Below are 23,958 nucleotides of genomic sequence, written 5' to 3' on the forward strand. Positions count from 1 at the left end.
TATTCTGGAGTGGAGTGAGCACAGAACCACAATGAGGGACATTGGAAACATGACGTTTTAGAGGGTTAATTAACTAGGTTGTGTTGTATTTTTACTAATATTGATGTGTAAAACATTTTTTTCATGTTTCAGTGAACCACAACAGTAGAATAATGGACAAATCTGAAAATATAGGGAGTAATATGGGGTTCTGTTTGACTACGTACACTCACTGGGTTGGACCCCATTTTGCCTTCAGAACTGCTTTAATTCTCGTGGCACAGATTCAACAAGGCGCTGGAAACATTCCTCAGAGATTTTAGTTCATATTGACATGATAACATCACGCAGTTGCTGCAGATTTGTCGGCTGCAAATCCATGATGCCAATCTCCTGTTCCACCACATCCCAAAGGTGCTCTATTGGATTAAGATCTGGTGACTGTGGAGGCCATGTGAGTACAGTGAACTCATTGTCATGTTCAAAAAACCAGATTGAGATGATTTGAGCTTTGTGACATGGCACGTTATCCTGCTGGAAGTACCCATTTAAACATGGGTATGCTGTGGTCATAAAGGGATGGACATGGTCAGCAACAATACTCAGGTAGGCTGTGGCGTCCCCATTCTGATGCTTGGTTTGAACTTCAACAGATTGCCTTGACCGTGTCTACATGCCTAAATGCATTGAGTTCCTGCCACGTGATTGGCTGATTAGATAATTGTGTTAACGAGCAGTTGAATAGGTGTAACAAATAAAGTGTATTTTTTTATTGTTATTGCCTTATAGAAAAAGTTATTAATGTAAAATAAATTAAATTGTGTAAATCAATTATTTAATTATGGTTGATTATTCTAATAAATGTTGTATAATAACTGTCATTCAATGAAAGGGAATGAGAGACCAATGGCAGGTGTGCAGGTGAGGCTACTGAAGGCTCAGATGTAAATCCTACAGCATGGAGCTGACAGGGTGAATTTATTCTTCACTGCATCTGTAAAGTAAAATCTGAAGAGCACAGGAAACTGATGCAATCAATCTGACTAGGTCTTCACGATACGCAAACATTTCAAGCTTGTACACTGACTTATCCACCCAGGAATTAAATAAATCAGATATAAAAGAATTTGATTAAACCAGAAGAATCTGTATCTGAATCTATAATTTATGTATAAACATTATATGAAATGATTTGTCCTATTAGCTAGATCAAAACAAAACCCAATAAATGAATGAATTAATTATAATAATAATAATAATAATAATAATAATAATAATAATAAATGTATTTATTCTATAGTATTCTTTAGGTATGATGGAATTTGGTCCTTTGCAAAGTAAATTATTAGTTCAAAAGTTTAGATCAATACCAATTTACATTAATAAACAAAAATTGTCTCCTGTACAGCATGAAAGATATGAGGTAAAAGCATTGCAGGTAAGACACAATACAGTATTGTTCAAGCACCAGATTTGTACCCCTTTTCCAGAACAAAATCTAGCAATGAAGTTGCAGGAAATCAAGCAGTTCAACTGTTCAACTGTTACCTCTGTATGCATGTCTGCTCTCTTCTGACAGACTATTAAACATCCCCCTTTGCACTTCCTCTGGTCTGTCCCAAATCAGTATTCATGCATACTGAGGCTGATTACATTAACCAAATGATCACTGTTATCTGAGTGTATGTCTGCCTCCCATTTATTTCTGGTAGGCCATCAACCACCTCACCTTGATCAATTCACATCTCCAGCAAGTCTACCCCAGAGTACCCAAATCAGCAACCAGGCATGCTGAGGCACATTAGAAACAACAAAAGTTCTTTCCAAGAACAACATCTCTACTTTGTTCTTTTTTTTAAAACAAATACCTTCACTGGTTTTACATCACTTTCACAGAGATTTTCACTGGGCATATTTGCAGGGGTCCTTCATTCTTATCCTTTTTCAAACAGGGAGAGAAGTACGGAAACACTCTCTCAGTAAATGTGTCTTTAAAAGTGTAGATGACTGACATGTCACTGGAGTCGAAGAAGGACACCTCCCCCATGTCATAGTCCAGCTGCACTCTGATGCTCTGGGGCTTCCTCTTCAGTGTGAGGGCAGCTCCAGATGCAATGTACTTATCACCATTCCTCAGCATTAAGACCCAGAATCCACTCTCTGGGCTGTATGTTATACTTCCCTTCCTAGTGATGGACTCTTTTGCCACTCCTATATCCCAGCCTAATTTATTCCCAACCTTCACATCCCAGCTGTGTTTCCCTGAGGTAAACCCCTCAGATCCCAGCACACACCCACAGGGTTTAAACCTCTCTGGGTTGTCAGGATATTTCTGGTATGTACCTGTGTCCCTCACAGCGGTCAGATCATCAGAGAGAGAGAGATAGGTATGTACAGTATTGGGGTCCAGCACCACAGGAGCTGAAATATCAAGAAGAAAGATATTTAAAAGGCTGTGAGAAGAGGCACATTTCAAATACTCTATTCAGATTAGGTCACATACATGGGAAATTGTATATAATTATTTTGATTTCAAATACACGGTAGTCATAGTGATTTATGCTTTAAAAACAAAATCTGTTTGCATCATGAAATTAAATAAATGAACATATATCATAGCAAATTCAATGCAATACAATAAATCAGAGTAAAACCCAGAGAATGCATTTCAGAAAAAAGGGTACAGCAAGAAGTACACAAAATATCACTTTTGGACCATCACCACTAGAATATGCTAATGTGTATAAATACCTGGGGTTTGCCCTGGATGAATTTATGACCTACGAGGTGGGGATAAAATCCCTAGTGACTTTGGCTGGAAGATTGTTAGGCTCAATGATTAATAAATTGAAAGTGTGCAAAGATCTTGGCTATTCAACATATTCACAACTTTATGATGCCTGTGTCTCTCCTGTACTGAATTATGCTGCTGGCATATGGGGCTTTAAATAATCCAAAAACGCCAATTCTATTCAGAACAGATCCATACAATGTTTTCTTGGGGTACATAAATTTGCTCCAGTTCTAGCTATTCAGGGTGAAATTACACAACACCCCATTGACAAAAGAACTTGATTCATTTTTTGAGGAAGTTGATTTACAATATATTTACAGAAATCACCTACGGTGTAATATAACATTATTAAATATAAGCTTTTATCAAACTTTGAAGAAAAGTGGTCTAATAATATATTGCTAAAACCAAAATTAAGGACATATATTCATGTTAAGCAAAACTATGGCCCTGAACCATACGTTATGGCATACCTAACCAGAGGCCAAAGGTCCCTGGTTGCCCAGTTACGAACCGGTATCCTTCCTCTGGCTATTGAGGTAGGCAGATCTAATGATGTAGTTGAAGAAAAAAGACTATGTCTGTTATGTGATCTGGGTGAAATTGAAAATGAATCCCACTTCATGCTGTACTGTACATGATGATCTAAGAGCACCAATTTTCCATGAAATGTCTAAACAAAATCCTGAAGTGTTTTGGGGGGGTGGGGATGATGAATAAATTGCTATTTAAGTTTGACGTTTTTAAAATGGCTAACTTTGTATCAAACACCTGGAAAAGAAGGCAATATGGACTGTTTGTTCAGTCTCTAATGAGGTGTTATTATTTATGTAATGACTATGTATGTTGCAAAAACCTGAAAAAGAAGATAAGAAGGTTTGCTTATGGAGTCTATACTGTTTTGAACAGGGCTTTACGGTTGCTCTCAAGCCCCGCAAACATAAGCGATGCCGACATCAGGTTTCCCAAATAACCAATAACTTTATTTAAATACATATAAGGAATACTAAAATAGCGGCAAAACACCAGATAAAATCAAGACCGGCCGTGGTCGAGAGGTGAGGAGAAAAAACTCCATCTCCTGAGAAGCCGACTCCAGGCTTCTTAAAAGGGCACCGCCACAGGTGCTCACAATTAACGTTAACAAGACACACGCGTGTCCAAACGGCCAGCGCCCCCACTGAGGCGGGAGGACGTAACAGATATGTAATAGATATGTGTTTGTTGCATTTTAATAGGTTTATGATTTACTCTGGATCTGTTATATGTAAATGTTGTGTATATAAGCCAATGTGGGCTGGGTATCGGTGTGATGATAAAATTCATTCATGACGTATTCACACAGCTAATAGTTCCTGATATGAATTAGGCCTTATAGGGAAGGGTTTGAAGGGAGAGCTGAGGGGAGGGGTGGGAGGAGTTGAATGTTTCTTTTTTTTTTTTTTTTTCTAGTGTTACGTCCCCTGCCTCTGCTGGTCTGGGTGGTGCAGGAGGAGGTAGTTGCCTGATTGCTTAATTGCTTGATTGCCTCCACCTGCCGGTGGCCAACATAAGCTCTGCAGTATGAGGTAAGGGAGATCTATCTTTGAAAGATCTTCTTTGGGGTTTCTTTTGTGTGTGTTTTGATTTGTGGTTATGGGTTTGTAGTTTTTGTGAAGATTGTTTTGTTTGAACTTTGTGGGTTTTCCTTTGTTTTAGTTTGTGATTAGTTTGTTGGTTATTCTAATAAATGTCTGAGTTTGTGTTTTTAGGTTAGTTTCCGGAATGTTTTTTGGTACATTGGACTTGTTTGTTGCGGCCCTTCGAGCCGGCCGTAACACTAGTTATTTTCTCCAAACTTACAAACTGCAGTTTTAATTAAGTTTTAAATAGTCTATTAATTCTGTGCTTGCTTGTTTTCTGATATTAAATTGAGAGCAGTGTAGTGCAACCCCAGAATCTTCCTAAACTTGACGGGAACCGAGACTGGATGATTCTGTAATGTTTATCTTTCACACCATACAGCTCGGTTTTTTGAGTTTGATGTTTCATTAAATGTTCAGAAATAATGTGATTTCAACTTTTGCCCCAGATACTCACTGTACTGCACCACCATCTGCATATTCTCCCAGACTCTGAACTTCAGGTTGCCCAGGTGTTTGGCCACATCTATCAGAGCCCCTGAGAGCATCTCTGGATCCTGCAGTGTGCACTGGGCTCTGTAATGACAAGCAGGAGTCACTCAAGATTTAAATGGTAGATGGACTGCATTTGGGGGTTAGGTGTCTTGCTCAGGGACACGTCGACACACCCAGGGTTGGGGATCAAACTGGCAACCCTCCGACTGCCAGACAACCGCTCTTACCTCCTGAGTTATGTCGCCCTAGACTTAAGAGATTTGAATCAAGAGGTTTGAAGAGACTTAAACAGACACTAGAAAAAGGGCAGAGTCTGCATACCTTTCCCTGATGTTCTTGTAGTTCTGAAAAACACATAACAGCACAATTGTGATAAGATGTATACATGTATAAACATACTCAGTAGAGAACATCATGAGACAAGTTTATAAGTGAAAAACAAGAGCCATGCAAATAAAAGTTACGTAATTTTAACAGTAAACACATATGAATGAAGGTACTGTAATGTACAGGTAACTGTCAAAATAAAGGAAACGCTTGAATAAATGAAGGATGCAAAGAATATTGAAAGCAGGAGCTTCCACGCAGGTGTGACTCCTGAGATAATTAAGCAATGAACATCCCAGCATTCTCACGGTTGTGCATAAAAATGCTGGGCAGGGTTTGTTGATCATTAATTTGGCTACCATGTGGCTGGAAGATTTCTCAGCAACTCCGAATGACTGCAAATCTAGAGAGTGAACAGGCAGTTTCATCCGTCTTGAACTTCGTAGCAGTTACTTGCATGTAGTGTGCAGTGTCATTGCTATTATAGAGATCACAATGGTGAAAGACAATTATGTGAGGAAAATGAGGCCTTCTGTAAATTATACAGGACATGTCCTACTCTGCAGTGGTCATGTTTTCTATTGACTTTCTGGTGACACCAATTTTTCACAAAATTCAAAAATATAAAAAGAAAAATTTGATGACATATTAAAATGAGCAGATGCATCTCTTTGAACACCTGCACCGTGAGTTTGACACTGTCACAGTAGGCCACTGCTGCATTGGTGCAGAATAAGGGAACACGGCCAAATATTGTGAATAACCCACAGACCCGCATACTGCATTACAATAAATCAAGCTCCTACCTGTAAAATGGAGGTGTCTTCAGTGTCCATGGCCTTCTCTATAGCTGTGATTTTGTCTGTAAGAGTGGAGATGTGTCCTGTGATGTTTTCTATCTTCTCCTTCATTATCTGACTCTTATGCTCCTCTTCCTCCATCAGAGCAGCTAGTCTGGCCTCCTCTTCCTCTCGCAGGAACTGGTGGAGCTTCTCAAACTCTGCCTTTATCTGCCTCTCTGTGTGCTGGGCCTGACTCTGGAATTCAAACACACTATTTTAAACTTGAATAGTGTAACTATGTTTTCTTATTTAAGTGTGGCAGCCAGGGGCGGTTTTAGTGATTTGGAGGCCCCAGGCAAAGACCAATGTGAGGCTCTTGTCAATTTTGCTTAACGCAATCATAGCTAGTGAACAAAAACTATTTGGAGGCAGCTCTTTTCAGTTAACAAAGCCACAGAACTAAAGGACAGACCCTAATGAGAATTCTAAATGAAGAACTTCAAATGACCTTCAGTCAGTTAGAAGAAGACAATATGGCAAGAAGAAGATAAGTATATAATCTTTAATTTTTTCAAGACAAAAAAAGGTAAAGCATTTGAACATTCACTATTCTCTAGGGGTAAAAGTCCCGGTCCGAGCGGGTGTCTGGTTTGTGGTGGGCTGCTGCTGTCTGTCTGCGTCGCCTCTGACACTTTCCTCCCACACTGTAGCTGGTTCACCGCAACCAGCAGAGACAGTAACGCTAGATGTTCTAGTAGGTGCGGTGAGTGCACAACAGGCTGAGGCAGCACTAATGCTGCTAACGTTAGCTAGCTCAGCTTCTTCAACTAACGTTACACCTGTTCTAACGTCAGCTAGAGTGAGAGCACCTATTATCAACCAACTTTGTTTGACAGACAGGAAAACGTAAACGTAAGAGGTGGTCCAGCGCTAGATTTTGGTTGCTAAGGGACGTGTATCGACCACCCCATATAAATGAATGGAACTTGACACAAGTTTGCTAGCGTACTGTATAAGTGTCCTGTCTTGCGTATTTGAGGTTAATATGAGAAAGGGTGGTCGCTATCAGCATGTCTAAGAATCCATATATATTCACTGTTGTAACCCAAGTCGCAGGATGCAAAATAACCGTTAGGAAAGCAGTTTGAAATTATGAAGCAAAGTCTGCGCCATTGGATTTAATGAGTCGCGATGAGAATTCCAAGCGTGCTGCTTGTCTTAAAGTTGATATAGTAAATAATGCTGTATTACTATATCAAAATCTAACTAAATGTATATGTATGAAGTTAGTTTTTTACATTTAGACAATTTATTATGTGTATTTTTACAGGACGTACATTTAAATAGGTAACAATGTCCAGTTCGTTCTAATAAATACGAAGTAAATACACTAGCGGTTAGGGTGGTCGATAATAGGTGCTCTCACTCTACTTGTTGCTCCTCTGTCGTGGAGTCTCTGGCTGTTTTACTAAAGAATTTTGTCAGTTTAGGCAAACTTTCCTTAAACTGGGCATCTTCCTTCTTCCCCTTTCTCTTCTCAAATTCACTGTGAAAACTCTTTGTGGTAACAAAGATCATGACTCTCTGTCTCTGATGGCAACTCGAATTTCTACGTCATTGATTAGACGCAAATGCAGGAAGGTCAAGGTGGAATAGTCCATTAAGTGTGAAATGTGGGTGATAATAAATATTGGCAAATATAGATATTTAATTGGATAGGCCCACATTTACATGCAGACAGATTTATTTGTATCTATTACAGATTATTATTTGTTTGGAGTGACAAGAAAAAAAAAAGTTTTATGAATTTAAAAACATAAAGGAAACAAATTCACGAGGCCCCTTTGGCGGACGAGGCCCCAACCAATTTCCTACTTATGACCTATGGAAAAACCGCCTATGGTGGCAGCCAGTGTGATTGTTATGCCTGTATTGCTTTTGTATTTTTGTGTACTTAGCAAGTATTAATTGCTTTCCTTACCCTGATATGTTCTGCTGTTTCCTTACATTCTTGTTCAACCTCAGTAAACCTCTTCAGTTTTTCTTTAATAAGATTAAGTGCAGGCTTGAGTTCCTCCTGGAGTTAAATGAATCAGTTATCACTTACAGAAAGACACAAATGGCACAGTGATAACCCTGCTGCAATACAAGTGAAGGTCACAACAGCTTGTTAAGAACATGGGGAAAGTAGTCAGGAAAATAGACCTGCTATAAATTAAGTAAAGATTAGTGAAACATACAGTACTTATAACACAGCATAACATTTTATGTGATGCATTTTCAAAACAATTAAACCAGTCAAATTTTACAGCATATAAGATTAAAAAATAACTTTTGCTGGGTTGTAATTTAATATACTTTATAGTAGACTGTAAGAAATGTTAATGCGCTTATAAAATTGATTTGACTTATTGGTACAATTATTTTTTGCACATATGTATAGCTCTTGTCTCCACCAGTCATTGTGGATTTCTTTACTTCCTGGTTGTTGCTCAGTTCTCTCCCCAAGCAAATAACAGAGTATTTCACAGCAATTTTATTAGATTGTTTCCTTTATTATATTAAAGTTCATGTGTGATATCTACATTTGTCCTGTCAGTACTTCTAATTTGACATATCATTGATATATATTTCTAAAATGGCTCTGCGTATTTCAGTGTTCATGTTTGGAGCCATATTCTCTGTAAAAGGCCCCCAAGCACAACTGTCAATCAAGATTAACCATGCTTGCATTTTATTCATAAAGCCCTACACTGAAAGTTTAATATACATGATGTTTTAATGGTTGTAAACATTTTCAGATACAGTGCTTCCTGCTTTTGCCGGATCAGCAGGTTTGTTCCTGTTGCTGCCTTTGCGAGTGGAAGTGGAGGCCAGACTGACTGTATTTACAGTATAAGACCTCATACCACACCCGTCCGTCAGAACTGATATTTTACTCATATTTGATTGTGTCTTGAAAACATGAAATACATTATATTCAAAATAGAATACCTTCAGTTCCAGTACGGCCTCTTCCACTGGACAGACTGGGTGGTTTCTGTGTTTTTTTGAAGTCTGACAGACAACACAAAGAGGCTCTTTGTCATGTTCACAGAAGAATAGAAATTTCTCCCCATGAAGACTACAGCGAGCGTCACTCTTGTCTGTAGTTTCTCTCTCAGTCTTCTGCTTTAAGTAGGACTCCACAATGATTCTTAAGGCCAGGTTTATAGGAGGTTCCTCCACAGAGACATTTCTCTTGCAGATGGGACACTCTCGAGAGCTCTTCCCTGCCCAGTACTGCTTCAGACACACTCCACAGAAGCTGTGGCTGCATTTCAGGACAACAGGCTCTTTAAAAATATCACAACATACAGAACAACAGAGCTCGTCCTCAGGAATCAAAGCTTTAGCCTCCATTTTACAGACTCCGTCCTCTCTGTCTGATATTTTCACTTTTAGATTTGCTGAACTTTGGACAGAACACACCCCATATCGTTCAAAATTGGAACAAACTGGCTGATCAGGCTTGTTGTCGTCAGTCTTCTTGCCCAAATACAGAGATGATAATGTGCCTGAACTGACTTCTCTGGAGGTATTTACAAGTTGCAGCCAGTAGCGTCCCCCTGGATTAAATAAAAATGCCCAGGCAAATTTTATTTATATAGCACATTCATTCAGGAACATTTAATTTGCTTGTTTCAAGACATTTGAAAGGGGGGAGTAGGCTAGTCAGATTATATGAACATGAAGCTAATGAGCTTAAAACTGGGAAAATACATTGTCAACTTCGCTTAATACACATCTTAACGTTATGACATGAGCCTTAGATAGCAAATAACATCACAGGGGATCCATTAAAAAATGTACAAAGTTGGTAAACTGAACTGCTAGCTGCCATTAACCCGTAGGCCTATGTGTTTGTGACCGGAGGTAAAATAGCCACCTTCACACGAGTGGGGAAAGTTTATCTACTTTTACAACAATAAAAAGAACAGAATACTGGAAAATCACACTGAAATTATCTTGAACACATGTACGTGTACTTACTAACTGGAATGAGCAGGGAATCAGAGAGATGGACAAATGCTAGCTGGGCCATTTTTTTTCTCTCGCTTCTACTGGCCTGAAAAGGCAAGAGCTGGCCAGCACGCCTACCCGTCTGACAAGGAGAAAATGCCTCCTTGCCCTCTAGTGGTGAAAGCTGGAATAAACTATTTTTTAACAGCATGAATTCAACGCAGTATAGGCTGACATTAAAGGCGGAAAAAATGGTTCTTAAACAGGAATATACATATTTGATATCATAATGTGACCACACATTTGTGTGAGTCACAATGGTCAACTGCAACTATATGGCCGTGTGTTTGGGGGAGTGAAGGCTTACATAAAAGGTGTGCACCAGTCATATTTATTTTCCATTCTGCTTTCTCCCAGCTGATCATCATTAAATCATAATTTAGGGCTCTAATTAGATTTATGAACCTGCTTTAAGCAGAGCTGAAAGGTTTTGAACATTTTTTAGGACAATTATAGGTGATGTAACGCACCAGTCTTTAAAAATCCAACAAAACAAGTTCAAAGAAAATGAGTTTTCCCAAAATGATCCTAAATGGAACTATCCAGCAGCCATATTCTTTGGTGTGTCTTTATGAATATAGATTAATGGTTTCAATGCAGCTCCTGGCTGTTTCGTACATGGTGTCAGTTTGGGAATTCAAGCCTTTATTAGGCTACATGACATTAGCAATGTTAAACTGATTCACATCTAGATTGACATATATGTTAACATTTAGAGCATGTGGTTAAAGTGCAGACTCTCAGCTTTTTTGAAAGGCCATTATTGCTCATTTTGGTTTCACCATGTAGAAATTACAGCACTTTTTATAGATTTCAGGGCACCATAATGTTTTGGGACAAACGCTTTCACTGGTGTTTCTGATTATTCCGGTGTGTTCATTTGCTATCGTAGCACAAGCATAAGAGAGCTTTAAGTATCCAGTCTTAATTCTAGGCTTTTGATTGCCCTTGGAGTTTCTTATTGGTGGCTGTCAACACGAGGACCAGAGTTGTGCCGATGAAAATCAAGAAAGCCACTATGAGTATAAGAAGACAAATGCCAAACATTACACAAAATGAATTGTCTGGAACACCATTAAGAAGAAGGAGACCACTAGTGAGCTCCGTAATTGTAACGGACATGGTAGGCCAAGGATGACCTCTACAGTTGATGACTGAAGAATTCTCACTACAATGAAGAAAAAAACCCTGTCTGACTAATCAGAAACAAGCTCAGTACGTGGTGATGCCTATGGGTCACAAACTTCAAGCAGTTATTATATGCAAATGATATCTGACAAAGTACAAAACAGGACTACTTTAATTTACTTAACATTAACATGTCTCAAACATTATGGTGCCCTGAAATGGGGGAGACTGAATATGAATAAATAGTGCTGTAATTTCTACATGGTGAAAGCAAAGTGTATTAAATAAATAAATACCCTTAAATAAAAGCTGAAAATGCACCTTAACCACTTTTTGTTTGATTATAAATCTCAAATTGTGGATTACAAGCAAATATAAAAAATGTTATGCCTTTGTCCCAAACATTATGGTGCTCACTATATGCATACTCTAATGTAAAAAACTCTAATGTAAAGCACAAAATCAAAAATTTCCATGTAGAAACAACCTATCAATCATCAATATAGCCAGAACCCACATTAATGTGTGCAGATACATGCATACAAACAAAGGCACACACTTAAATACAGCAGCCCATAGGAGGTACAAAAGGGGACCAGCAGAAAGACCCCTTTAACTATAATAGAATGTACTGTTTTGTCTAAGTGTGTGTGTGCCTGTGTGTATTTACATCTCCATGTATATATGCATGCAAATCTGCATGTTCATGAGCATGTTTGTGTATGTGTGCATGTATGCTATTATAATTGTGCATGCATCTGTGCGTGGGCACATGCTTGTGCATGCTTGCATGTGTGTATGTGTCTCTGTATGTGCACTCATGTGGGTGTACATGTGTATCTGCATGTGCATGTCTGCGCATATGCATTCAGTTACCTACATGTATTTGTGTGTTTGTGTGCGTGTGCGCTCGGGAAGCAAGAGCAGAGAAAGAAAGATCAGTTTTGGAGAAGCATGTGTCTGTACCCAGCTTCTCTATCATGATCTCAATCAAGACACACCCCAGACAAGAAATAGCTGCTACTTGCCCATGGCCTTCATCTGTAGAGAGGAGAACTTTAAAATGCGGATAAATGCAGACTAAAATTATTTCAATTATTCAATTTGAAAAAAAAATAACCACAGATATCAAAAGGTGAAATTATAAAAAATAATAATAATAATTGTCACTGGAATGAATGATGGGCTAAGCAAAACAAAATTACAATAAATGCCTGGAAGACAACTCACTTAAAAAGGAAAAATGGTACAGTGGTGCAAATATGGTAGGGTGGCTTCACCTGCTGGATAAAGTGATAATTTCTTGCTGTCCACCAGGCGAGCATGGTTGTTGTAGGTAAGAACTTAAATCTCAGGGTCCTATATGTTACCCTTCGTGGGTAATTGAACAATAAACTGGCTTGAATTATTTTATTTTTCATGGTTTTGGACATAGTAGGCAACCAAGCAATATGTACAATAAGAAACATTTATTCCAAATAAAAAACAGCTGCATATCAATGGAGATGCTATTTTTATTCCCCAAAGAATAACTGAAGAGGCTGGAATGCAGCTATTTTAGTGCTGGTGGAGTGTACACACTAAAGGGACAGCAGAGTCCACACAAGTCAGTTTCATTAAATCTAGACTGCATGCTATCAACCCGAAGTTTCAGTAAACACACTTGATCCATCACAGAGCCAGTCCCAAAGGTTACACTGTTCTGTAGTATGGACAGGCCATGATCAGTAAGCAGATGAGATATAGACCAGCCACATGTTAAAGCGGTAAGTTTTATTATCACGTTTCAATCTCCCATCATGCCACTAGATGGCGAGATTTAAAAGCAGTTTCAGTAAAGGCACACAAGCAGTGCTGTCTGGGGTCTGCTCCAGAAAGCGAGATCCTCAAGTTATCCAGATCTATTAAATCAAAATGTAGGAAAATCCTGAATTATCAGTTCCCAATACGAGGATCAGAGAAAGCCGGAGTCAGATGCTATGGTAACGTATGCTCTGAAACTAACCTGCCACCTGACAGGTTAACTTGAGCTAAACCCAGCCTACCCCATATCGTTTGGTGAGATAAGTTCAGTAAACAGGTCAATTTGCAGGTGACCTTGTTGCACTGTAAAAAATAAATATAAAAATCCCATAATAAAACGGTGAAAAGACAAGCATTAATGTTACCAGTGAAAAACAATTGAATGTAGGAAAAAAGTAGTTTGAAATGAGATTGCCATGAAATATCAAGTTATCGTCTTGATCCTAAATCACTTTGATAGTGTCTTGAAAAAGAAAATAGTGTAAATTTTACCACAACAGTTTCCACCATTTTTTAAATTATTATTTTTTTAAATTGAAGTGTGGGGTGGCCTTTCTTGGAAAACATATACTTGAATATATTTGAATATGTTTGAATATATACTTTTTATTGTTATTGCCTTGTAGAAAAAGTCATTGTGTAAAAATCAATTAAATTGTGTAAATCAGTTATTCAATTATTGTTGATTATTCTAATAACCATCCTAATTTATCTATCATTCAAAGAAAGGGAATGAGAGACCAATGGCAGGTGTGCAGGTGAGGTTACTGAAGGCTCAGATGTAAATCCTACAGCATGGAGCTGACAGGGTGAATTTATTCTTTACAGCATCTACAAAGTAAAATCTGAAAAGTGTACAGGAGACTGATGCAAGCAGTCTGACTAGAGCTCAGCATAAGCATACATTTCATGCTTGTACACTGCCTTATCCACCCAGGAATGAAATCAATCAGATATAAAATAATTTGATTTAGCCAGGAGAGTGCATCTGCATATTTTTTTTAAATTAGTTTTTAAATTTTATTTTACATGTGTTTCTTTGATACCAGGACTGATTGTACGCCAACTTGTTTTTTCGACTGCAACGGAAAAATGAAAAAATCTGATTAAAAAGAGCACATCTGCTTTATGTATGAACATAATATGAAATCTTAGTTTAGTCCGATGATCTAGAGCAAAACAAAACCCAAAACATTCAAAATTAATTCAGTATTCTTCTTCTTCTTCTTCTTCTTCTTCTTCTTATTATTATTATTATTAATAATAATAAATGAATTTCCTCTATAGTATACTTTAGGTATGATGGAATGTGGTCCTTTGTAAAGTAAAATTATTAGTTCAAAAGATTAGATGAACACCAATTTATATTATTAAACAAAAAATTGTCTCCTGTACAACATGAAAGAACAAGGTAAAAGCAATGCACGTCAGTTACAATACAGTGTGGTTCAAGCACCGACTTTGTACCCCTTTTCCAAAACAAAATCTAGCAATGAAGTTGCAGGTGATCAAACGGTAACTGTTAACTCTGTATGCATGTCTGCTCTCTTCTTACAGACTATTAAAACACCCCCCTTTGCAATTCCTTCAGTCTGTGGCAAATCAGTATTCATGGATACTGAGGCTGATTACATTAACCAATGATCACTGTTATCTGAGTGTATGTCTGCCTCCCATTTAGATCTGGTAGGCAATCAACCACCTCACCTTGATCAATTCACATCTCCAGCAAGTCTACCCCATTGTACCCAAGTCAGCAACCAGGCATGCTGAGACACATTAGAAACAACAAAAGTTCTTTCCAAGTACAACATCTCTACTTTGTTCTTATTTTAAAACAAACACCTTCACTGGTTTAAAGTCACTTTCACAGAGATTTTCACCAGGCATATTTGCAGGGGTCCTTCATTCTTATCTTTTTTCAAATAGGGAGAGAAGTACGGAAACACTCTCTCAGTAAATGTGTCTTTAAAAGTGTAAATGACTGACATGTCACTGGAGTCGAAGAAGGACACCTCCCCCCTGTCATAGTCCAGCTGCACTCTGATGCTCTGGGGCTTTATCCTCATTGTGAGATCAGCAGCTCCAGATGCACGGTACTCATTACCATTCCTCAGCATTAAGACCCAAAATCCTCTCTTTGGGTCACATGTTATATTTCCCTTCCTACTGATGGACTCTTTCACCACTCCTATAGTCCAAGCAGATTTATTCCCAACCTTCACCTCCCAGCTGTGTGTCCCTGAGGTAAACCCCTCAGATCCCAGCACATCCACACAGGGTTTAAACCTCTCCGGGTTGTCAGGATATTTCTGTTCTCTACCTGTGTGTCTCACAGTGGTCAGATCATCAGAGAGGGAGAGAGTGACACGTGCAGTATTGGGGTCCAGCACCACAGGAGCTGAAATATCAAGAAGAAAGATATTTAAAAGGCTGTGAGAAGAGGCACATTTCAAATACTCTATTCAGATTAGGTCACATACATGGGAAATTGTATATCATTGTTTCGATTTCAAATACACAGTAGTCATAGGGATTTATGCTTTAAATATGAAACCTGTTTGCATCATGGAATTAAATAAATGAACACATAACATAGCAAATTCAATGCAATACAATAAATTAGAGTAAAACCCAGATAATGCATTTTAGGAAAAAGGGTACAGCAAGAAGTACACAAAATATCACTTTTGGACCATCACCACTAGAATATGCATATGTGTATAAATACCTGGGGTTTGCCCTGGATGAATTTATGACCTACGAGGTGGGGATAAAATCCCTAGCGACTTCGGCTGGAGGAGCGTTAGGCTCAGTGATTAATAAATTGAAAGTGTGCAAAGATATTGGCTATTCAACATATTCACAACTTTATGATGCCTGTGTTTCTCCTGTACTGAATTATGCTGCTGGCATATGGGGCTCTAAAGAATCAAAAAACGTCAATTCTATTCAGAACAGATCCATACAATGTTTTCTTGGGGTACATAAATTTGCTCCAGTTCTAGCTATTCTGGGTGAAATTACACAACACTCCATGGACAAAAGAACTTGATGCATTTTTTTGAGGAAGTTGATTTACAATATATTTACAGAAATAACTTACGGTGTAATATTAACATGATTAAATATAAGCTTTTATCAAACTTTGAAGAAAAGTGGTCTAATAATATATTGCTAAAACCAAAATTAAGGACATATATTCATGTTAAGCAAAACTATGGCCCTGAACCATACGTTATGGCATACCTAACCAGAAGCTGGGGATGATGAAAAATTGCTATTTAAGTCTGACATTTTTAAAATGGCTAACTTTGTATCAAACACCTGGAAAAGAAGGCAAGATTGATTGTTTGTTTAGTCTCTAATGAGGTGTTATTATCTATGTAATGACTATGTATATGTTGCAAAAACCTGAAAAAGAAGATAAGAAAGTTTGGTAATGGAGTCTATACTGTTTTGTACGGGGCATATGTATCAGATATGTGTTTGTTGCATTTTAATAGGTTTATGATTTAACATGCAAAATGTTGGTGTCATATAAGCCAATGTGAGCTGGGCATCGGTGTGATGGATGACACGATAAAATTAATTCATGCACGTAATTCACACAGCTAATAGTTCCTGATATGAATTAGGCCTTATATGGAGGGGCTTAAAGGGAGAGCTGAGGGGAGGGGTGGGAGGGGGTTGAATGTTTTTTGTTTTGTTTTTTAATCTAGTGTTACATCACCTGCCTCTGCTGGTCTGGGTGGTGCAGGATGAGGTAGTTGCCTGATTGCCTAATTGCTTGATTGCCTCCACCTGCCGGTGGCCAACATAAGCCCTGCAGTATGAGGCAGGGGAGTTATTTCTTTGAGATCTTCTTTGGTGTGGTGTGGTGTGGTGTGGTGTGGTGTGGTGTGGTGTGGTGTGGTGTGGTGTGGTGTGGTGTGTGTAGAGTAGAGTAGAGTAGAGTAGAGTAGAGTAGAGTAGAGTAGAGTAGAGTAGAGTAGAGTAGAGTTCTCTTCTTTGAGAGATCTTCTTTCGGGTTTCTTTGTTGTGTGGTTTGATTTGTGGTTTTGGGTTTGTAGTTTTTGTGAAGATTGCTTTGTTTGAGCTTTGTGGGTTTTCCTTTGTTTTAGTTTTTGATTAGTTTGTTGGTTATTCTAATAAATGTCTGGGTTTGTGATTTTAGATTAGTTTCTGGATTGTTTTTTGGTACATTGGACTTGTTTATTGCGGCCCTTCGAGCCGGCCATAACACTAGTTATTTTCTCCAAACTTACAAACTGCAGTATTAATTAAGTTTTAAATAGTCTACTAATTCTGTGCTTGCTTGTTTTCTGATATTAAATTGAGAGCAGTGTAGTGCAGCCCCAGAATCTTCCTAAACTTGACAGGAACTGAGACTGGATGATTCTGTACTGTTTATCATTCACACCATACAGCTCGGTTTTCATTAAATGTTCACAAATAATGTGATTTCAACTTTTGCCCCTGTTACTCACTGTACTGCACCATCTCCAGCATCTTCTCCCAGACTCTGAACTTCAGGTTGCCCAGGTGTTTGGCCACATCTATCAGTGCCCCTGAGAGCAGCTCTGGATCCTGCAGTGTGCACTGGGCTCTGTAATGACAAGCAGGAGTCACTCAAGATTTAAATGGTAAGTGGATTGCATTTATATAGCACTTTTATCCAAGGCGCTTTACAATTGATGCCTCTCATTCACCCATTCACACACACACTCACAAGCCAACGGTGAAAGGCTGCCATGAAAGGTACCAATCAGCTCGTTGGGAGCAATTGGGGGTTAGGTGACTTGCTCAGGGACACGTTGACACACCCAGGGCAGGGGATCAAACTGGCAACCCTCTGACTGCCAGACAACCGCTCTTACCTCCTGAGCTATGTTTTAAGTCTCTTCAAGCCCAGATTTAGGGCTTGAAGATACTTAAACACAGAGACTAAGACCCTAGACAAAAGGGCAGAGTCTGCATACCTTTCCTTGATGTTCTTGTAGCTCTGAAAAACACATAACAGCACAATTGTAATAAGATGTATACATGTATAAACATACTCAGTAGAGACCATTATGGGAGACATGTTATAATAAGTGAAAAACAAGAGCCATGCAAATAAAAGTTACGTAATTTTAACAGTAAACACATATGAATGAAGGTACTGTAATGTACAGGTAACTGTCAAAATAAAGGAAATGCTTGAATAAATGAAGAATGCAAAGAATATTGAAAGCAGGAACTTCCACACAGGTGTGACTCCTGAGATAATTAAGCAATGAACATCCCAGCATTCTCACGGTTGTGTATAAAAATGCTGGGCAGGTTTTGTTGACCATTCATTTGGCTACCATGTGGCTGGAAGATTTCTTGGCAACTCCGAATCAAATGACTGCAAATCTAGAGAGTGAACAGGCAGTTTCATCCGTCTTGAACTTTGCAGCAGTTGCCTGCATGTAGTGTACAGTGTCATTGCTATTATAGAGGACACGATGGTGAAAGACAATTATGTGGGGAAAATGAGGCCTTCTGTAAATTATACAGGACATGTCCTACTCTGCAGTGGTGATGTTTTCTATTGACTTTCTGGTAACACCAATTTTTCACAAAATTCAAAAATATTTTTAAAAATGTGATGACATTTTAAAATGAGCAGATGCATCTCTATGAACACCTGCACACTGAGTTTGACACTGTCACAGTAGGCTACCGCTGCATTGGTGCAGAATCAGGAAACGAGGCCAAATATTGTGAAAAACCACAAACCAGCATACTGAATTACAGAAAATCAAGCTCTTACCTGTAAAAAGGAGGTGTCTTCATTGTCCATGGCCTTCTCTATAGCTGCGATTTTGTCTGTAAGAGTGGATATGTGCCCTGTGATGTTTTCTATCTTCTCCTTCATTATCTGACTTTTCTGCTCCTCTTCCTCCCTCAGAGCAGCTAGTCTGGCCTCCTCTTCCTCTTGCAGGAACTGGTGGAGCTTCTCAAACTCTGCCTTTATCTGCCTCTCTGTGTGCTGGGCCTGACTCTGCAATTCAAACACACTATTTTAAACTTGAATAGTGTAACTATTTTTCATTATTTAAGTGTGGCAGCCAGTGTGTTTGTTATGCCTGTCAAAAAGAACATTAAACAAAAACAATTATTTCATATTTTTGTGTACCTAAACAGTATTTGTAATTTATTTCCTTACCTTGATGTGTTCAGCTGTTTTCTTACATTCTTGTTCAACCTCAGTAAACCTCTTCAGTTTTTCTTTAATAAGATTAAGTGCAGGCTTGAGTTCCTCCTGGAGTTAAATGAATCAGTTATCACTTCCAGAAAGACACAAATGGCACAGTAATACCCCTCCTGAAATACAAGTGAAAGTCAGTACAGCTTATTAAGAACATTGCAAAAGTAGTCAGGACAGTAGCCCTCCTACAAATTAAGTAAAGATTAGTGAAACAGTAGTTCTAACACAGCATAACATTTTTGTGATGCATTTTCAAAACAATTAAACCAGTCAAATTTTATAGAATATAGGATTAAAAAAAACTTTTGCTGGGTTGTAATTTCTTTCTTTTTTTTTCTTTTTTTTTATAGTAGACTGTAAGAAATATTAAAGCACTTCTAAAATGTATTTGACTTATTGGTACTATTTTTTTGCGCATATGTATAGCTCGTCTCCACCAGTCATTGTGTATTTTACTTCCTGGTTGTTCCTCAGTTCTCTCCCCAAGCAAATAATGGAGTATTTCGCAGCAGTTTTAAGTTGTGACCTTTATTATATTAAAGGTCACGTGTGATATCTCTTTGTCCTGTCAGTACTTCTAATTTGACGTATCATTGCTATATATTTCTAAAATGTCTCGGTGTATTTCACTGTTCATGTCTGGGCCTTATTCTCTGTGAAAGGCCCCCAAGCACAACTGTCAATCAAGATTAACCACGCTTGCATTATATTCATAAAGCCCTACACTGGAAGTCTAATATACATGATGTTCTAATGGTTGTAAACACACTTTCAGATACAGTGCTGCCTCTTCCTGCTTTTGCCTGATCAGCAGGTTTGTTCCTGTTGCTGCCGTTGCAAGTGGAAGTGGAGGCCAGACTGACTGTATTTACAAGACCTCATACCACAGCCGTCTGTCACTTACGAAAAGACACAAATCACACAGTAATACCCCAGCTGTATTTCAAATGATGGCCTGTATAACTTAAATAGCCTACATGGGAAATGTCATATGTAAAATAGCTCTGCTACAAGGAGAGCTTTTGCTGGACAATTAAACTACTTTTTTTTCCAAATGTAGGATTTCAAAACAACAATTTTACTGGGTTGTATTTTATACAATTCATAGCTAATTAAGAAATCTTGAAGCATTTATAAACTTGGTTTGACTCTTTGGAACAACATTTTCATGTACGTATATATAGCTCTTGTCTCTTTGGGGATTTCTGTACTTCCTGGTTGTTCCTGGTTGTTGCTCATTTTTCTCCCCAAGCATATAACAGCAGTTTTATTAGGACCTGACCTTCATTATGTTTGAGTAAAGCTCTTGTCTGACATCTGTATTTATGCTCCTAGTACATCTAATTACAACATAGTATTTATTCAATCACATGGCATATTTCAGTGTTTCCTTTTTGGAGCCATGTTTCCTGTAAAAGTTCCCAAAGTAAAACTGAAGGTCAAGACAACATTGCCCACATTTTACTCAGTGAATTGTACTGAAACTCTGAAATACTTAATGTTTTTATGGTTGAAAACGAGACTTTAAGATACAGTGCTGCCTCTTCACCTGAATGTATTTACATGACTACAACTGTGTGACAGAACTGAATGTTTTAGAGACATTTTACTCATGTTTCATTGTGTCTTGAGTACATGAAATAGACTTAAAATAGAATACCTTCAGATCCAGTGCTGCCTGTTCCACTGGACAGACCGAGTGGTTTCTGTGTTTTTTTGAAGTCTGACAGACGAGACAGAGAGGCTCTTTATCATGTTCGCAGAATAGTAGAAGTTTCTCGCCATGGAGACTGCAGTGAGTGTCACTCATGTCTGTAATTTGAGTCTCAGTCTTCTGCTTGAAGTAGAACTCCACAGTGCTTCCTAAAGCCAGGTTTACCGGAGGAGAATCCACAGAGGCCTTTCTCCTGCAGATGGGACTTTCTCGAGAGCCCTTTCAAGTACTGCTTCAGATACACTCTACAGAACCTGTGGCTGCATTTCAGGACAACCGGCTCTTTAAAAATTACAACACACACAGCAACGAAGCTCATCCTCAGGACTGAAATTGAACTTCAACTGAAATTTTACAGACTCTCAGTCTGATATTTTCACTTTCATTTTTGCTTAAGTTAGGACAGAACACACTCTATGTACTTTAAAATCGGGACAAACCTGTTGATCAGGCTTGCTGTTTTTAGTCTGTGGGTCATTCTTGACAGTGTTCATGCTCTCTCACTTATATAGATGATAACATCTGAACTGGCTGGTCTGAAGGGATTTACAGAGTGCAGTAGTGCACCACTGGACCTGAAGGCAAATTTTATTTATATAGCACATTTCAAAAACAAAAATACAAAAAAAGAAAAAAGATATTAAGCCAATTTAACAAAAAATAACTTTGTTGAATTTGGTCCGAAAGGTTCAACTGAACCTCAAGACAACAACAAAGGTACTGGTGAAGTAGTTGTAAGCATCAGGTACCAAAGTATCTACACCCACCATTAAGAGAATCCTACATTGCCATGGCCTGAAAGGCTGTCGCGCAAGGAAGAAACCCCTACTCCAAGACTGGCATAAAAAAGCCAGAATGAAGTTTGCAGGTGATTACCAGGATGAAGACCTTGGCGGAATGTTCGCTGGTCAGATGAAACACAAATTGAACTATTTTGCCATAATGATCAGCGCTATGTATGGAGGGAAAAGGGTGAGGCTTTTAATCTGAAGAACACCATCCCAAATGTGAAGCTTGGGGGTGGCAGCATCATGTTGTGGGGGTGTTTTGCTGGAAAAGGGACTGCTGCACTTCAGAAAATAGATGACATTATGAGGAAGGAGGATTACCTAGAAATACTGAAGCAACACCTCAAGACATTAGCTAGAAAGTTAAAACTTGGATGGAACTGGGTCTTCCAGCAGGGCAATGATCCAAAGCATACCTCCAAAGTTATAACAAAATGGCTTAAGGACAACAAAGGGAAAGTATTGGAGGGGTCATCACAAAGCCCTGACCTGAATCCCATAGAAAATTTGTGGACTGAACTGATAAAGCGTGTCCGAGCAAGGAGGCCCACCAACCTGACAGAGTTACACCAGTTCTGTCAGGAGGAATGGGCAAAAATTCTGGCAAAGTATTGTGAGAAGCTTGTGGAAGACTAGCCCAAGCGTTTGATTCAAGTTAAGCAATTAAAAGGCAATAGCACCAAATACTAACAAAGTGTACGTAAACATTTTACCCTCTGAAAATCTGATATAGTACATAAAAGCTGAAATAAATCTGTCTCTTAGCAACTATTTTGAAATGACCTCTTATAGAAATAAAGTAGACTCCCGAATTGACTTAACGCAGAAAATGTGTGGTGACATGAAATGTGTGGAGTGAAAAATTAAGTTTGAATGTCTTTAGCCTAGGCGTATGTAAATGTTTGGCCTCAACTGTAGCTCCCCTTCACTTGTTTTCCATTTAAGTGAAATTCACATGAACTGCAAAGGTGAAAACTATTTATATTTAAGTGATTTTGCGCACATGCATTTCATGGGTGAATAGGCCCCTAGAGGACTGCGCAGCTGATGCAGACAGAGTACAGCCATCTGATTTGCCAGCTGCTGCTACTGAGCAATGAGGTATGCAGGATTCCCTGTCAAATGAAGCCCTCCCTCTCAGAAAAAGAGTGCCCAATTATGTGCTCCCAAAGGACATGGCAGTGGCATAGTTGCAATACAGTCCAGACAATAGGAAGCATCACAGTACTAAACAAGCCTATGCGTGAGTGTGTGTTAACAGGTCCACATATGTGTGGAAATATGCATGTGCATGACCATGTTTGCATATGCGTGCATGTACGGCAACATTTGTGCACCTGTGTTTGCGTGTGGTCACATACTGGTGAATGCATGCGTGTATGTGTTCCTGTGTATACCCATGTGGACATGTGTATCTGTGTGTTCATGTCTGCTCATGTATGTATGCATTCAGTTACCTACATGTATTTGTGTGTTTGTATGTGTGCGTGTGCACTTGTGGAGGAAGATTAGAGTAAGAAAAAGGTAGAAAGATCAGTGTTGGAGCAGCATGTGCCTGTGGACACCTCCATCATCAAGACACACCGAAGAATACAAATATTTGTTACTTGCCCATAACCTTTTGCAAGGAAACTTCCTCATGCAGTCATAAAGCAAATTAAGTTATAAGCTCAAGTACATTCATAAAATGGGTTATACAAAGAAACCTTATTTATCGTCGCTCTGGATAAGAGCGTCTGCCAAATGCCTGTAATGTAATGTAATTTATGCAGCTTTATCTTTAAGGGAAAATGGTGAGTTTAGTTCTTTTAAAAACACAGTTAAATTCAGCCTGAAATAATTGTAATAATTCTATTTGAAAAAAAAATTAATAATAAGCACAGACATCAATAATTAAAAGCTTTAAAATTATTTTGCAATGTTCAGTGGAATGAATTACATGCTAAGCAACAACAACAAATAAATGAAGGACGATGCACTAATGAGGGAAATTTGTGATGCAAAAGTGGTACAATGGCGCCATCTACTGGATATAATGTATGACTATGCACGCTCCTACAGGCAAGGGTAGCTGCTGTAGGTGGTACTGAAATCACAGGGTCCTGAGTTTTACCATTCATGGGTAATTCAACAATGCACTGGCTTAATAAATTTTTGGTTTTGGACCACTGAATAATTACAGTTCAAATGGTTATGCTGTTGGAACAGGCCTTGATCAGGAAGCAG

At 38.6% G+C, this 23,958-nt stretch overlaps 2 protein-coding genes across 2 annotated transcripts; both read right to left on the reverse strand.

Annotated features, from left to right (window-relative positions):
* Window positions 1–1,250: 1,250 nt before the first annotated feature.
* Window positions 1,251–9,933, reverse strand: LOC135247561 (zinc-binding protein A33-like). The gene is made up of 6 exons (XM_064321144.1): window positions 8,994–9,933; window positions 7,981–8,076; window positions 6,024–6,254; window positions 5,212–5,234; window positions 4,853–4,971; window positions 1,251–2,400 (listed from the first exon to the last, which is right to left on the reverse strand). Exons 1-6 carry the CDS (start codon window positions 9,399–9,401, stop codon window positions 1,859–1,861), a joined length of 1,419 nt encoding a protein of 472 aa, XP_064177214.1. The 5' UTR covers window positions 9,402–9,933; the 3' UTR covers window positions 1,251–1,858.
* Window positions 9,934–13,586: 3,653 nt separating this feature from the next.
* Window positions 13,587–21,278, reverse strand: LOC135247562 (zinc-binding protein A33-like). Its single transcript, XM_064321145.1, has 6 exons — window positions 20,891–21,278; window positions 19,189–19,284; window positions 18,793–19,023; window positions 17,975–17,997; window positions 17,483–17,601; window positions 13,587–15,393 (listed from the first exon to the last, which is right to left on the reverse strand). The coding sequence occupies exons 1-6, from the start codon at window positions 21,038–21,040 to the stop codon at window positions 14,840–14,842; spliced, it is 1,173 nt and encodes a 390-aa protein (XP_064177215.1). The 5' UTR covers window positions 21,041–21,278; the 3' UTR covers window positions 13,587–14,839.
* Between the last annotated feature and the right edge of the window lie 2,680 nt (window positions 21,279–23,958).

Source organism: Anguilla rostrata, chromosome 2 (assembly GCF_018555375.3).
Source record: "Anguilla rostrata isolate EN2019 chromosome 2, ASM1855537v3, whole genome shotgun sequence".
NCBI classification, from domain to species: Eukaryota; Metazoa; Chordata; class Actinopteri; order Anguilliformes; family Anguillidae; genus Anguilla; species Anguilla rostrata.

Bases quoted from the DNA above. Each gene is read 5' to 3' on its own strand.
- LOC135247561 (XM_064321144.1), bottom strand. From the start codon at position 9,401: ATGGAGGCTAAAGCTTTGATTCCTGAGGACGAGCTCTGTTGTTCTGTA. The intron at 6,255-7,980 runs GTAAGGAAAGCA...TTTGAATTCCAG, and splicing joins AAACAGCAGAACATATCAGG to AGTCAGGCCCAGCACACAGA. The intron at 2,401-4,852 runs GTGAGTATCTGG...TTGATATTTCAG, and splicing joins GCAGATGGTGGTGCAGTACA to CTCCTGTGGTGCTGGACCCC.
- LOC135247562 (XM_064321145.1), bottom strand. From the start codon at position 21,040: ATGAGTGACACTCACTGCAGTCTCCATGGCGAGAAACTTCTACTATTC. The intron at 19,285-20,890 runs GTATTCTATTTT...ATTTAACTCCAG, and splicing joins AGGCAGCACTGGATCTGAAG to GAGGAACTCAAGCCTGCACT. The intron at 15,394-17,482 runs GTGAGTAACAGG...TTGATATTTCAG, and splicing joins GCTGGAGATGGTGCAGTACA to CTCCTGTGGTGCTGGACCCC.